This window comes from Bos indicus x Bos taurus, chromosome 16 (assembly GCF_003369695.1).
Source record: "Bos indicus x Bos taurus breed Angus x Brahman F1 hybrid chromosome 16, Bos_hybrid_MaternalHap_v2.0, whole genome shotgun sequence".
Taxonomy (NCBI): Eukaryota; Metazoa; Chordata; class Mammalia; order Artiodactyla; family Bovidae; genus Bos; species Bos indicus x Bos taurus.
In genome coordinates this window covers 50533939-50547541 of record NC_040091.1, presented here as the reverse complement: position 1 = coordinate 50547541, position 13603 = coordinate 50533939, and the positions used below count along the sequence as shown (strand labels likewise).

At 56.1% G+C, this 13603-nt stretch overlaps 2 protein-coding genes across 7 annotated transcripts; one reads left to right on the top strand and one right to left on the bottom strand.

The window, feature by feature from the left end:
- The first annotated feature begins 34 nt into the window (after positions 1-34).
- Positions 35-3343, top strand: PUSL1 (pseudouridine synthase like 1). 5 transcript variants are annotated; one of them, XM_027565238.1, is made up of 8 exons: positions 494-649; positions 911-968; positions 1061-1248; positions 1384-1533; positions 1616-1786; positions 2384-2438; positions 2519-2681; positions 3032-3254. In XM_027565238.1, the coding sequence occupies exons 1-8, from the start codon at positions 585-587 to the stop codon at positions 3091-3093; spliced, it is 912 nt and encodes a 303-aa protein (XP_027421039.1). In that variant the 5' UTR covers positions 494-584; the 3' UTR covers positions 3094-3254. The 5 variants fall into 5 exon arrangements, with proteins under 5 accessions (XP_027421041.1, XP_027421044.1, XP_027421039.1 ...); XM_027565239.1 differs by having other exon boundaries at positions 3009-3101; XM_027565240.1 differs by lacking the exons at positions 494-649; positions 2519-2681 and adding an exon at positions 35-285 and having other exon boundaries at positions 3032-3343.
- Positions 3248-13569, bottom strand: INTS11 (integrator complex subunit 11). Of its 2 annotated transcripts, XM_027565237.1 has the most exons (17): positions 13420-13569; positions 12457-12554; positions 11965-12038; positions 11448-11676; positions 6775-6873; positions 6656-6690; positions 6260-6398; positions 5778-5842; positions 5428-5617; positions 5184-5267; positions 4710-4799; positions 4442-4604; positions 4241-4348; positions 4081-4142; positions 3869-4011; positions 3657-3786; positions 3248-3567 (listed from the first exon to the last, which is right to left on the bottom strand). In XM_027565237.1, exons 1-17 carry the CDS (start codon positions 13445-13447, stop codon positions 3505-3507), a joined length of 1800 nt encoding a protein of 599 aa, XP_027421038.1. In that variant the 5' UTR covers positions 13448-13569; the 3' UTR covers positions 3248-3504. The 2 variants fall into 2 exon arrangements, with proteins under 2 accessions (XP_027421038.1, XP_027421037.1); XM_027565236.1 differs by having other exon boundaries at positions 6656-6873; positions 13420-13565.
- Between the last annotated feature and the right edge of the window lie 34 nt (positions 13570-13603).

Here is a 13603-nt window from a genome sequence, read left to right as displayed (position 1 = left end):
CGCCCCGGAACGAGGCCGCTGCGCCACCGCCCCGCCCCGCCTGTCACCGCCGGGGAGCGTCGCTAAAGTCCTCCGTCCGCGCGCGCCGCCCGCTGTCACCGCCGGGGAGCGTCGCCAAACGCTCCGACGTCCCGCCCCCTTCGTCCCGGCAGCGGGTCGGAAGAGTGGATGGGGCCAGTAGCAGTCTCAGGAGCCGCTGGGCCGCGCGCGCTCCTGCGATTCGGCCTTAGGCAACCTGGGGGATTGGCAACATGCGCTCATCCGGACCGCGGCGGGAGGATTGGGGTGGGTGCTAGTGGGGTGGGCGCGGGAGCTTGCGGGTCTGCGAGAGGCTGCGGCGGCGTTTCCCCTGGGTGGGGACTTTGCATCCGCTCCCTAAGTCTAGTCCCGCCTCGGCTCCCCAGCCCTGGGCAGCCTTGCTAGGCTGTCTGGGCGGGGCGAGAGCACAGGCGCAAGCGCCGGAGCGGCCAGGGGGCGTAGACAGACGGGGTGCGCGCGCGCGTAGCCCCACGTGCGGTTCCAATCTGCCTGGCTCTCCGCCTGTCCCGCTCAGCTCCTGCGGCTCCACCTTGTCCAGTCTGGCTATGGGCGCGGGCTCGGTGCCGGCGCGCTACCTCGTGTACTTCCAGTACTTGGGAACGGACTTTAAGTACGTCCTCTGAGCCTCCTACCCGTGCCCGCGACCCCCGCGTGGAGCCCGGCGCCGCGGGGAGCACCCAAGCTCGAGCCGGAAAGCAGCCGAGGACTGGCGCCCGAGGGGATGGCAGAGGCTGAGTTTAGGGTCCTCACCTCCGGCCTCCGGCCCGGGCAGCCAGGGTGGAACGGCCGCCTTTGATCACAGTGGGCGGGGCGGGCGGGGCCCCGGGCTCAGCAGCCTCCGCGCTCTAACTTCCACCTTCCCTGCCCGCAGCGGGGTCGCGGCCGTCAGGGGCGTCCAGCGCGCCGTCGGAGTCCAGAACTACCTAGAGGTGAGCTCCAGGCCCGTGCCCGGGAGGGAGGAGGGCGACCCCGGGGAGAGGCAGATGGGAGCCCGGCCCATCTGTATCTTATACACCCCTAGGAGGCCGCAGAGCGGCTGAACTCCGTGATGCCGGTAAAGTTCACCATTTCCAGCCGCACGGATGCTGGGGTCCACGCCCTAAGTAACGCGGCGCACCTGGACATCCAGCGCCGCTCAGACCTGCCACCCTTCTCCCCTGAGGTCCTGACGGAAGCCCTCAACACCCACCTGAAGCACCCTGCAATCAGGTGAGCACCGCTCTCCTGGGATCGTACACTATGGTAGAGGCGGGAGGTGAGGACAGAACTCCTTGGGGTGATGGGGGAGATGCCAAGGTGTCACATCGCTGCGGCAGAGGGTCATTCCTGGTCTCGCTCCCACAGGGTGCTACAGGCCTTCCGTGTACCCAGCCACTTCCATGCCCGCCATGCAGCCATATCCAGGACCTACCTGTACCGCCTAGCTACCGGCTGCCCCAGGCCTGACAGGCTGCCTGTATTTGAACGAAACCGGTGCTGGGCGCTTCAGGCAGAGTGAGTGGTTTGAGTGAGCAGGGGCTTGCCAGGCCTGCCTGGCCAGCCATTCGCTCCTGACCACTCATTTGGCTCCCTGCAGCTGCTTGGATGTGGCTGCCATGCAGGAAGCCGCCCAGCACCTCCTGGGGACACATGACTTCAGTGCCTTCCAGTCGGCTGGCAGCCCAGCCTCCAGCCCGGTGCGCACCTTGTGCCGGGCCTCTGTGTCCCCCGACCCCGCCAGCCCCTTTGTCCTCCCCGAGGAAAGCAGGTGAGAAGAGCAGCCTGCACTCCGGTCTGGAGGCTGCAAAGGCTAGATTTAGCTCCAGAACCTTCCCTAGTGCTGCACTTGGGGCTCCCTGGGTACCCACCCATCCAGCTTCTGGGAAGAAGAGGGTGGCTGTCAGCCATGGTGTGGGCCTTCTAGACCCATGAGCCTCGGTCCGGAAGGCAGAGCTCACCAACTCAGATGAATCCTGGTGGTCAAGGACAAGGTTCTCCTGGGGGAGAAACACCAGGCCAGTGGTTCTGGTCTAGGCTGACAAGGGTTGTTTCTACTGCCCCCCACCTCACCCCACCCTCACTGTCCCAGGGCCTCCAGCCATCCAGCAGCTACTGGATTCCAGAGCCTTCCCAGTTAGGCCCAGCCTCCAGCTCCTGCTGAAGAGCCCAGGGCTGCCTTACAGTTGCCTCTGAGCTCACACCAGGACCTCAGCCCCGACAGCTCTACAGTCACCTCACAAGCACCAGTCATCTGGCTTTAGTCTCCCTTTCACTGGGCTCAATTACAGTAAAGCAGGAGGGGGGTGGCATTTGGACCCCAGGGTGGGAAGCCATAGGTCACACTGTGAGGTGTCTGTGTCTGCAGGCAGTTGCAGTTCTGGAGCATGGAGTTTGAGAGCCAGTCCTTCCTGTACAAACAGGTGAGCTCCAGCCTGGGGTCTTCCCTGGGGGTGGGGCCTGGGGCTTGAGCAGCTGCAGCAGTGTTTGCTTTGGGTCACAGGTGCGGAGAATGACTGCTGTACTTGTAGCCGTGGGGCTGGGGGCTTTGATGCCTGCTCAGGTGAAAGCCATTCTGGAGAGCCGGGACCCCCTGGGGAAACACCAGTCCCGTGTGGCCCCTGCCCATGGCTTGTTCTTGAAATCAGTGCTCTACGAAGGCCTTGGTAAGAGGAAGTGACCTGAGGAGGTCCCTGCTTGTACCCTGACTGGCTGACCCTGCCCAAGGTTGAGCCTTCACCAGAAGAAGGGTGCTTGGTGGCAGTGCCATACCCCAGGAAAGCCCAAAGGCAGGTAGCCTGGAGTGGGTGCCATAGCCCCTCAGCCAAGCCCCGTCCTGACCTGGCCCTGGGTGGTGGAGGCGGGGAGGGAAGCTGAGAGGATCCAGTCGGCAGCACTGGGTGGAGGGACTTGAACTCTGGGGCAAAGGCAGGGGCTCTGCAGTTCCATGGAAGGCTCTCGCCTGGCCCTTGTAGGGACCTTCTTGCCCCCAGGATGACCTGGGGTCTGTCCATAGGTCCCACCTCCATGCAGCCTCCTCGCAGGCCCTCAGAGACCCAGTACAGAAGTCACAGGTAACCCTCTGCTGCTCCGCTGCTTGACCTGCCCTGCACCGTGCAGCAACCACAGCAAGCCTGTACCTGCCACAAGTCCCCACTTCCCTGGGCACCTGCCCAGGTGGGTTGCCACAGAGGAGTGGTGCAGGAGAAAGCATCAGAAAGGAAGACGCCCAGACAGCCTGTGGTGGTTTTTATTGGAGATCAACACCCCAAGAGCCCCCACCCATCTCCTGGGAGGCCAGGAGTAGAAATAAAAGGTGAAAAGCCTCCCAGATCCGTTTCTTTGGCCAAAAGCAGCCACTCGAGCAGGTACGTGGCCCTGTGTTCTCTACACAGATGAGCGATGGGATCTACACCCAAGGACACGGGGAAGACGGGGGCATAGACGGTCCTGGAGCACAAGCCAGGTCCCTCTACTGTCCACGGGGCTTCAGCTGGCCTGGGGCAGGCCCTTCTTGAGCAGAGATGTGAGGTAGCTTCCTAGCTCCTCGTCCTGCAGCCACAGGCAAGAAGGGCTGTTGGTCTATCCCCCTGACCCGCCTGCCCCGGGTGATAGGGAGACCCAACCAGTCCTGCCCTCACCTGGTAGGTCCAGGAGACCAGTAGCACCTTGGTGCCTGGGTCCTCGGAGTGGGCAGCGGCCTGGACTAAGATGGACTCCACGGTCACGGAGCCGTCAGGAAGGTGCTGCACACAGTGGTCCTTGAGGACACTGCAGGGAATCCCAGTGAGGCCCAGCCTGGCGCCCCCACGTGTGCCCTGCACCCATGGGGAAGGGCGGCCAGGACGCCTACCTCTTCAGGTGGCTGTACACGCGCATGGCCATCTCCTGCTCCTTGCGTGTGTCGTGCAGGTGTACACGGCAGGTGAAGCGCAGCTGGTGCTCGGCCAGGCCCAACTCCTTGAGGGCCTGCTCTGAGGACACGAGCCGGAAGTTCTGTGGGGGAAGAGTGGGTCAGAGCCGGCAGAGACAGCCCCCCAGCCCCATGGCGACTGCAGCACTCACACTGTCCTTCATGATCAGGGTGCCATGCAAGAGCCGAGGCTTCTTGGCGTCAGGGAGCAGCCCTGTGGGGATGGGGCACTGGTTAGCACTGTGAATGGGGCCACCTGCCCAGCAGCTGCCCTGCCCCCCAACCCCCACCGCAGCTGGCCTTGCCACTCACCCTGTGCCATCTCCCGCTTCAGCAGCCCCAGTGAGATGCCCACAGGGATGCTGGGGCTTGTGGGCAGCGTCACCGTCTCGCCGTTGGCCGGCATGTAGCAGTTGACCCCTGGCCGGGAGATGGAGAGAGCCTCAGTCCAGGCTGGAGGGCCCCGCCTGCACCAGACCCCCCCACTCCCCTACCCTTGCCTGGACTGCCTACGGAATTCCTGCTCAATCTTCTGCTTCAGAAACTCCATCTTCTTGGCCTCGCCATGCACCAGCAGCACATTCTCTGGCTCCGCCTGGCCCACCAGCTGCATGATGCCCTTGGCATCTGCGTGGGCACTGAAGGACATGTACTCCACCTGCATCTTGACCTCCAGCTGTAACATCGCAGTATGTGGGCCATCAGCACAGGTGGTGGTTCCGAGGGCCTCCACCCACCCAAGTGGGATCCACAGGGCTGGTAGAGAGAGGTGAGGACTCACCACCTGCCGCCCCTCCATCTCCAGCTTGCGCTGCCCACTGAGGATCTTGTGACCCACGGTGCCCTGCACGCAGTAGCCAGGCATGATGACCTGTGGGAGGGAGGGATAGACGAGTGGCTCCCCTGCACCTCCTGCCTCGGGGCTTCCTCCTGGGACATTCCCCCCACCCACCCTTCTGCCCACCTGAACCTGAACCCTTGATGGAGAGCCCTCCCCTTCAGGGCCCACTGCAGACCCTGCAGAAGCAGGCTCAGTGGTCTCAGCACAAGCCCACCCAGGCCTGACCCCCATGATGGCGCTCAGGAAGCCAGGGGCTTTCCTGCCTGGTGCAGATGGTCCAAGACACAGTGAGAGTCAGCCTGGGTCAGACCCCAGGCACCAGCATGCCCAGCCTGCTCCTCCTAATGGCAGCAAGCCCCCAGCCAGGGCAGCCCCTGCCCCCAAGGAGCCAGCCCTGGGGCCCAGACCCCTCACCATGTTCTTCTCGTTCCCTGCCCACTTCCGGAAGATCTGTAGTGACTGGCCAGCATGCAGCATCCCTGGGGTTGCAAACACGACCTTCGGGGCAAATGTGGGGACAGTCAGGGCAGCAGATGCTCCCCCTACCCTCAGAGCCTTCTGCCCTCCCATCTTCCCAGCACAGAGGCACACTGCACCCTGCAAGCGAGCCTGAGCCTGGTGGAACTCCCTGCCCCCCCCCAGCTGCACCGGGGCACACCATGGGTCCTGGGCTGTCAGCAAATGCCCGGTCAAAGGCCTTGATGTGCTTGAACTCGAACATGTTCCTCTGTACAAAGGTCTTCCGTATCTTCTGGTTGGTCCAGGGAATGAAGAGTTTGTAGTAGTGATTGGCCTTCTCTGTCAGGCCCGTGGAGAAGTAGATGGGGGCTTTCAGGTCCATGCGCTCCCTGCAGCCAGAACAGGGCATGGTGGGGAGACTGTGGAGCAGGGCCAGCCAGTGGCCCCCATGTGCCCTCAGCCTGGGTCAAGTCCAGTGCCAGGAAGGGTGTTCCCCCACCCACAGCTAGCAGCACAAGGCTTAAAACAACCATCTTGGGCTGCACCTACCAGAAGGTCTCCAGCAGGATGCAGAGCTCCTGAGCACGGCCCAGTGCAAACACAGGGATCAGCACCTGTGGGGTGGGGCTGTGAGGCCAGCTTGGGCAGGAACCCCTGGCCATGCTGTCCCCCTCCAACTGTGTCAAGCCCAAACCACACGGGCAGGCAGTCACTCCCTATGGCTGCCTTCTCAGAAGACCAGCCCTGCTGGCAGCTCTGGGGGCTTGAGGCCCTGTGACAATTGTGTGTAGCTCCTATTTTGTCCCAGCAAAACTGACCAGTGGTCAGCAGACACTCTGGCCAGCCCTTCACTGGGGTCTGAGGTATGAGGGGTGAATAAGCCCTGGCGGAAGGGTCTTCCCAGGGCTGAGCAAACCTTCCTCCCTCTGTCCCTACCCTGACCACATGCCGGAAAGCCAAAAGACCTGTGCAGCATGGCCGGGGCACATGTGGCAAGTCCCACCCGGGGCCCCTGCGCCCTCACCAGCTACCTTCCCACCGCGCTCCACGGTCTCGTGGACCTTCTTCAGGAAGTCTCGCTCCCTGCAGCGCTTGGAGTCCCGGATGGTGGTGGCATAGGTGGACTCTGTGATGAGCAGGCTGGGCCGGCACTTATCAATCCAGGCGGCGCTAGAACACAGGTGGGGGTGGCCAGAGGGGGACAGTCCACACGGGAGCTAGGCTGTACACGGCCACGGCCCTCCTGTACCCTCTGGCGGGCAGCCTGCCTTCTCTGCACAGGCCCAGGCCGCAACGCTTGAAGGGAGATAGGAGGACACCCAGGGGACAGTGATACAGACCACTCAGGTACCCGACACACCCCGCTGAGGGTCACTATACCCTTGCAGGGACCTCCATGAATGAAACAAATGCACAGGCCTGCTTACCCCAAATGCCGGTCTGGGGTCATGTTGTAGTCCCCCTGGCAAAGAATGTGGTGATGAGGAGGGGCCTCCTCCCTCTCCTCAACCAGGCAGCCCTTCCTGTGCCCCAAGTTTCCACTGACCGTGTACACCACAGACTCTGAGCCCACTTTAATCTGGAACATGGCCGCCCCCAGCACATGGCCCGCATAGTAAGCCTTGATTTCCAGCTCATCGTCCACCTGCAGAGAAGAGGGCTGACCTCAGGTCTGTGGGCTGCACCGGTCAGAGGGCTGGGAGGTGGAGTCTGGGACATCATTCCAGCCTTTCACTGTGCCAGTTTTTTTTCCATATGCAACATCCAGTTCTGGTCAGAAGCAACTGGACACAGGAAATGGGACAATAGGGAAGGAAAGAGGAGAAACAACAGTCTACAGAAGCAGACTCGGGGCACCTGGGGTTTTCAAGCACAGGCTTTAAAAGGATTGCTTTTAACACATTCAGAGAAAGAATTAAGAATATTAGCAAAAGACTAGAAACTATTAAATACAGTGGAAATCTTAAAATGAGAAAACTATAACCCAAATTAAGAATTCAATAGAGCCATACTACCCAAAGCAATCTACATAGTCAGTGCAATCCCTATTAAAATACTGAGGCTTTCCCGATGGCTCAGTGGTAAAAAAAATCTGCCTGCCAATGCAGGAAATGCAAGAGATGCAGGTTTGATCCCTGGGTTGGGAAGATCCCTGGGAGGAGGAAATGGCAACTCACTCCAGTATTCTTGCCTGGAGAATCCCATGGACACAGGAGCCTGGTGGGCTGCAGTCCATAGGATCACACAGAGTTGGACATGACTGAGCAGCTGAGTACATAGCACATCAACATAACCATTTTTCACAGAACAAGAACAAATTTTTCACAGAACAAGAACAAATAATTTTAAAATTTGTGTGGAAACACAAAAGACCCTAAAAAGCCAAAAGAATCTTGACAAAGAACATAGCTGAAGGAATCACACTCCTCAATTTTAGACTATGCTGAAAAGCTACAATCATCAAATCTACATGGTAAACGGAGAGAAAAATGAAGAAAAACAGAACTGGAGTTATCAGGCTCCCTGACTTCAGACTACTACAAAGCTACAGTAATCAAAGCAATCTGATACTGGCACAAAAACAGAAATACAGATAAGTGGAGCAGGATAGAAAGTCTAGAAATAAACCCACACACTTACGGTCAATTAATCTACGACAAAGGAGGCAAGACCATACAATGGAGAAAAGAGAGTCTCTTTAATAAATGGTGCTGTAAACACTGGACAGATACATGTAAAAGAATAAAATTAAAACTTTAGCACCACATACAAAAATAAAACAGATTAAAGGCCTAAATGTTAAAGAGCAGACACCATAAAAGCCTTAGAAGAAAACAAAGACAGGATACTCTGCAGCATAAATAACAGCAGTATCTTTTTGGATCCGTCTCCTAGAGTAATGGAAATAACAAATGTAAACAAATGGGACCTAAATTAAACTCAGAAGCTTTTGCACAGCAAAGGAAACCATAAACAAAACAAAAAGACAACCTACAGAATGGGAGAAAATATTTGCTTATGATGCAGTCGACAAGGTATTAATCTCCAAAATACACAAACAGCTCATACAGCTCAATTATCAGAAAAACAACTCAGGACTTCCCTGGTTATCCAGTGATTAAGAATCTGCCTGCTACTGCAGGGGACGTGAGTTCAATCCCTGGTCCAAGAAGATTCCACTCGCTGCAGGGCATCTAAGCCCGTGCACTACAACTCCTGAGCCATGGGCCACAACTACTGAAGCTCTTGTGCTTCGCAACAAGAGAAGCCACTGCAATAAGAAGCCAACACACTGCAACTAGAGAGTAGTCCCTGCTCACCACAACTAGCGAAAAGTCTATGCACAGTAACAAAGACCAGTGCAGCCAAAAACAAAAATTATTAAAAAAAAAAAACAAAACACCTCCAAAATCCAAAAATGGGCAGAAGATCTAAACAGACATTTCTCCAAAGAAGACATACAGCTGGCCAACATGCTCCTGAAAAAATACTTATCACTGCTAATTAACATAGAATTGCAACTTAAGACTACAATAAGGTACCACTTTACAAAAAAGTCTACAAATAATAAATAATACAGAGGATGTGGAGAAAAGGGAACCCTCCTATACTGTTGGTGGGAATGTAAATCGGTGCAGCCACTATGGAGAATGGTATGGAGGTTCCTCAAAAAGCCAGAATTAGAGTTGCCATATGATCCAGCAATCCTACTCCTGGGCATACATCCAGAGAAAACAGTAATTCAAAAAGATAACATGCACCCAAATGTTTACTGTTTACTATTTACAATAGCCAGGATATGGAATCAACCTAAATGCCCCTCAACAGATGAATGGATAAAGATGTGGTATACACAGACACACAGGACTACTACTCGTTTAAAAGATGAAATTTTGCCATTTATAGCAACATGGATGGACTTGGAAGGCATTATGCTAAGTGAGATAAGTCAGATGGGAAGACAAATACTGTATTGTATCACTTAATGTGTGATATATAAAAAAATACAACTAGTGAATGTAACAAAAACCAAACAAGGCTCACAGACATAGAGAACAAACTACTAGTAGGAAGAGGGAAGAGAGAAAAGGTGAGAAGCATGGGGGATTAAGAGGTACAGGCTCTTATGCATCAAATAAGTTACAAGGATACACTGTACAGCACAGAGAAGAGCGCCAATATTTTACAATAACTATACATGAAGTGTAGCCTTTACTGATCTCCTAAAGGAAATCAGTCCTGAATATTCACTGGAAGGACTGATGCTGAAGCTGAAACTCCAATACTTTGGCCACCTGATGGGAAGAACTGCCTTACTGGAAAAGACCCTGATGCTGAGAAAGACTGAAGGCAGCAGGAGAAGATGATGACAGAGGATGAGATGGTTGGATGGCATCACCGACTCAATGGACATGACTTTGAGCAAGCTCCAGGAGTTGGTGATGGACAGGGAAGCCTGGCATGCTGCAGTCCATGGGGTTGCAGAGAGTTGGACATGACTGAGCAACTGAACTGAACTGACTGACACATGAAGTATAGCCTTTACAAACCATGAGTCACTGTACTGCATTCCTGCAACATGTAATATTGTAAGTCAATTATATTTCAACTTTAAAAAGAAAATTCAACAGATGAATTTAACAGCACATTATACACAACCAAGAAAAGAATTAATGAACTAAAATAAATAGAAAAGGCTATCCAGCATGAAATATAGACATGAGGACAATGGAGGGTCTGGAGGAGAAAGATCTCTATTCAGCCTGGAGGGAGCTGGGGGCAGCTCCAGGGCCTCACACCTGAGCAGGAAGGGAACAGGTGGAGCCAGCACAGCCACCTGCCAGTCTGCAGGAAAGGACAGAATCCCACAAGTCGCCCAAGAGAATTCTCCTACAAATAGCAGATGGAAGACTTGAGTCCTGGTAGTACCTGCTGCCCTAGAATTCTGAACCTAAGGGAGAAAGTCTTTAATAATAAAGGCGAAATAAACCCATCTGCAGACAAATAAAGTTGAGAACATTCATCACCAGCAGATCCATACTGATGCTCTTCATTGCAAATATGAAGTGAAAAACATGGGAAGGAGCAGGGACACAGCTAGGGTAATGCAGATGGTACGTGGCAAATGGTGAGGGCCTTGGGGTCTCATAGGCTGACAGAATTAAAATCCTGCTATATGGAAACAAGAGCTGGTGAGTAGGAGAGGGGTAAGTGAATTTAAGATGCTCTGAGACGCTTTCATTGTCCAGGAAAGAGGCAAAAGTTCCAAGTACCTTAGAGCTGAGTTGTCATGGATGTGTTTTGTAATCTCTGCCACAAAAAGAATTACGAAAGAACATATAATTACTTACAAAATAAGAGGACAAATGGAGTTTTAAAGACTCAGTCCGGAAAAAGACAACAAAGGAAATAAAACATAGAACAGGATGGACAAACTGGAAGTAAACGGAAGAAGATACACCTAAATCCCAAATTATTACACGTGGAGTGCACACCTCTCCTACAGGACAGGCCATCAGGTTGCATTAAACCCAAGCCGTGGAAAAGAGTCACATTTAAAATATGATGCAGAGGGACTTCCCTACTGGTCCAGTGGTTAAGACTCTGCACTTCCACAGCAAGGGGAGCAGGTCTGATCCTTGGTCAAGAAACTAAGATCCCACATGCTACACAGTGCAGCCAAAAAACAAAAATAAAATATGCAGCAGAAAGGATAAAAGTACTAAGAAGGGCAAGGATTCAAGGTGTGGGAGGGGCGAGCTTTCGCCAGAAAGGTAGACTCGAAGATAAAGCATTATTGAGGATACACAGAATGATTCAACTCGACAAAGGGTTCAACCTGAAAAATAAGATGACCCCAAATGTCAGACTCATGAAAACAAGCAAAACCTAGACTCTTGAGAAGAAGACAAATCCATAATCCTTGTTATAAATTTTACATTTGATGTCACTCGCCTGCCTCAAGTCTTACCCCTCCACCCTGAGTCAGTCCACTGCAGTGAGCCCACACTCTGGTCTCTGACCCACCCGGCCTGCTCCTATGTACTCAGATGGCACAGTGGCCCTCTTTGGCCTCTTCCACGCACTCAGGCAGAGCCAGGGAGTGGCAGGGGCCCTGCTCAGTGCTGGATCTGAGCTGGGCCCCACGCTCACCTTCTGCCTCCAAGGGTCCCTGGGATGGCAGCAGAGTGAGTTGGGGGCGGGTAGTGGGGGGCTGACCTGCACTGTCTGGTGGAGATGGACGGCCACCACTTTCTTCATGCAGTCCTTGATCATCTGGGACGTGAAGAAGTTGGCCTCGCCCTTCTTGTCCACGGCAATTTTGCGGTAGTCCTCCAGCAGGATGGGGCAGATGGCTTGGGTGGGCTGGGTCATGTAGATCGGCCCATCGTAGCCCACCATCTCACTGAAGTAGGGGAGTGCCCCGCAGTGGTCCAGGTGGAAGTGGCTGCGGGCGCAGCACCAGTCAGCTGGATGCCCCCCAACCCCCCATTCAGCAACCCTACTGCCATTCCTCTGCTCACTGAGGGCCTACTGTGTGTCAGACACGGCCCTGAACATGGAAGAGGGAGAGGGCAAAAGGGACTCAGGCCCAGGTGTCCAGCGACGCCACCAGCAGGCAGTTACTGTGGGATCAGCTTCACGTTCCAGGAAGGAACAGGAAGGGGCTCAGGGCAACACGAACCAGGATGCCACTTGGGTAGGTGGTTGGGTCTGGGGTGGGGAGGGCGCCCACCTGATGATCACGCAGTCCAGAAAGTCGGTCAGTCGGCCGCTGCGGGTGATGTAGGAAAAGTCGGGGAAGCGCCTCTGTGGGGGAGAAGCAGAAGTGTCAGGATGCCGCCCACCCAGGGTTCAGGTGACTGTCGGGCAGCCAGGGCTGTGGGGACGGCCCCTGGGTCAGGGTGCAGTTGAGCCTGACATCCACACCCTGCAGGCCCACTGAGGCCACCAACTGCTCAGAACCCCTGAGCATGTAGGGCAGAGGTCAGGCTGCTGAGCCAGTACCTGAGAGCTGAGACCCCCAGCTGTGCCCTGGCTCCAGTACAGTCTGGCCCATGCAAGTGCTCCACCTGTTGGGTGACCGTGGGGGCTGCCCTCCTACCAGTGCCCACTTGCCCCCCTGTTCCCCCTCTGTAGTCAGAGCCTGAGACTCTGAGGCCCAGGTCCCTTGGTGACGACGCCGAGGAGCAGGCTGGATGCCAGGCATCCCACCCTCGAGACTCACATCGTCGCTGAAGCCCATGTGCATCCCACAGTCCAGCATGACGTTCTTGCCCGCAATGGACACCAAAATGCAGCTTCGGCCCACATCCTGGCCAGCCCCTGTATGGGAGGACCAGTCAGAGGCACGGCCATGCCCCCCTCTCTCCCACTGCCCGGCGAGGATTTGGGGTAAAAGAAGCAGTAAGAAGACAGAACTGTTCAAAAGTGAGCGGTGAGAAAGATGCCATAGGGGAAAAGAGGCTGGAAGGAGAACCCTGCAGAAGCCCCTGGAGAGGAACCAGGTGCGAGGACAGCGTGGGGCTGAAGTGGCCAGAGGGGAACCGGAGCCAACAGGTAGGAGAGGCGTGAGGGCACCTATGGCGGGGCGGGATGCGTGCTGTGCCCTGGTAGGCCAGGGGCTAGGCCACTGCAGCGGGAGGCTGGGTGGGCTATTCTGAGAGTGCACCACAGAAGAGAGCATGGAGAGCTGCGGGGGACAACACTGCTAGAAGACGCTGCGGACATATAGCCGTGGCAGGGGGGCAGGTTCCCGAAAAGCCCCTGGCACCTGTGCACAGAAACCCCGGCTGTTCCGATTCTGAGTGACCTACTGTACCTCCTTCGCACCAATGTACTGTTTGGGCCTTTAAACTATGCACTTACATCTTCCGCAAAAGGCAAGCTGGGGGGCGGGGGGCGACGTTGGTTTTTGTTTTTAACGCTGCGCCGGTCAAGCAAAACAAGGTCTGACTGACGTGGGGTGAACGGCTCACGGGTAAACGGAGGCTGCAGGGAAGCCGGGCTCGAGACATATGGAACAGGTGGAAGGCAGCGAGTGCGCGAACGCAGAGGCAGGAAGAAGGTGCACTGAGCACCGGCGCTGGGAGGGGGGCCGCGCGGCGAGGAAGACACGTCCCGGGGTCCCCAGACCTCGGAGCCCCCAACCAGCCTTCCTCGGGCGCTCCCCGCGCCGCCCAGCACTCACCCAAGGGCGTGACCCTGATCTCGGGCATCCTGCTGGGCAAGCCAAGCGAGCGGGCGGGACCACCACGGTCCCACGAGACCCCGGGGCCCGCGACCGGGTCCCGGCCACGCGCACCTGATTCGCGGCTGCGCACTGCGCAGGCGCAATCCCAACGGCGCCAGTTTCCGGCGCGCCGGACGGAAAC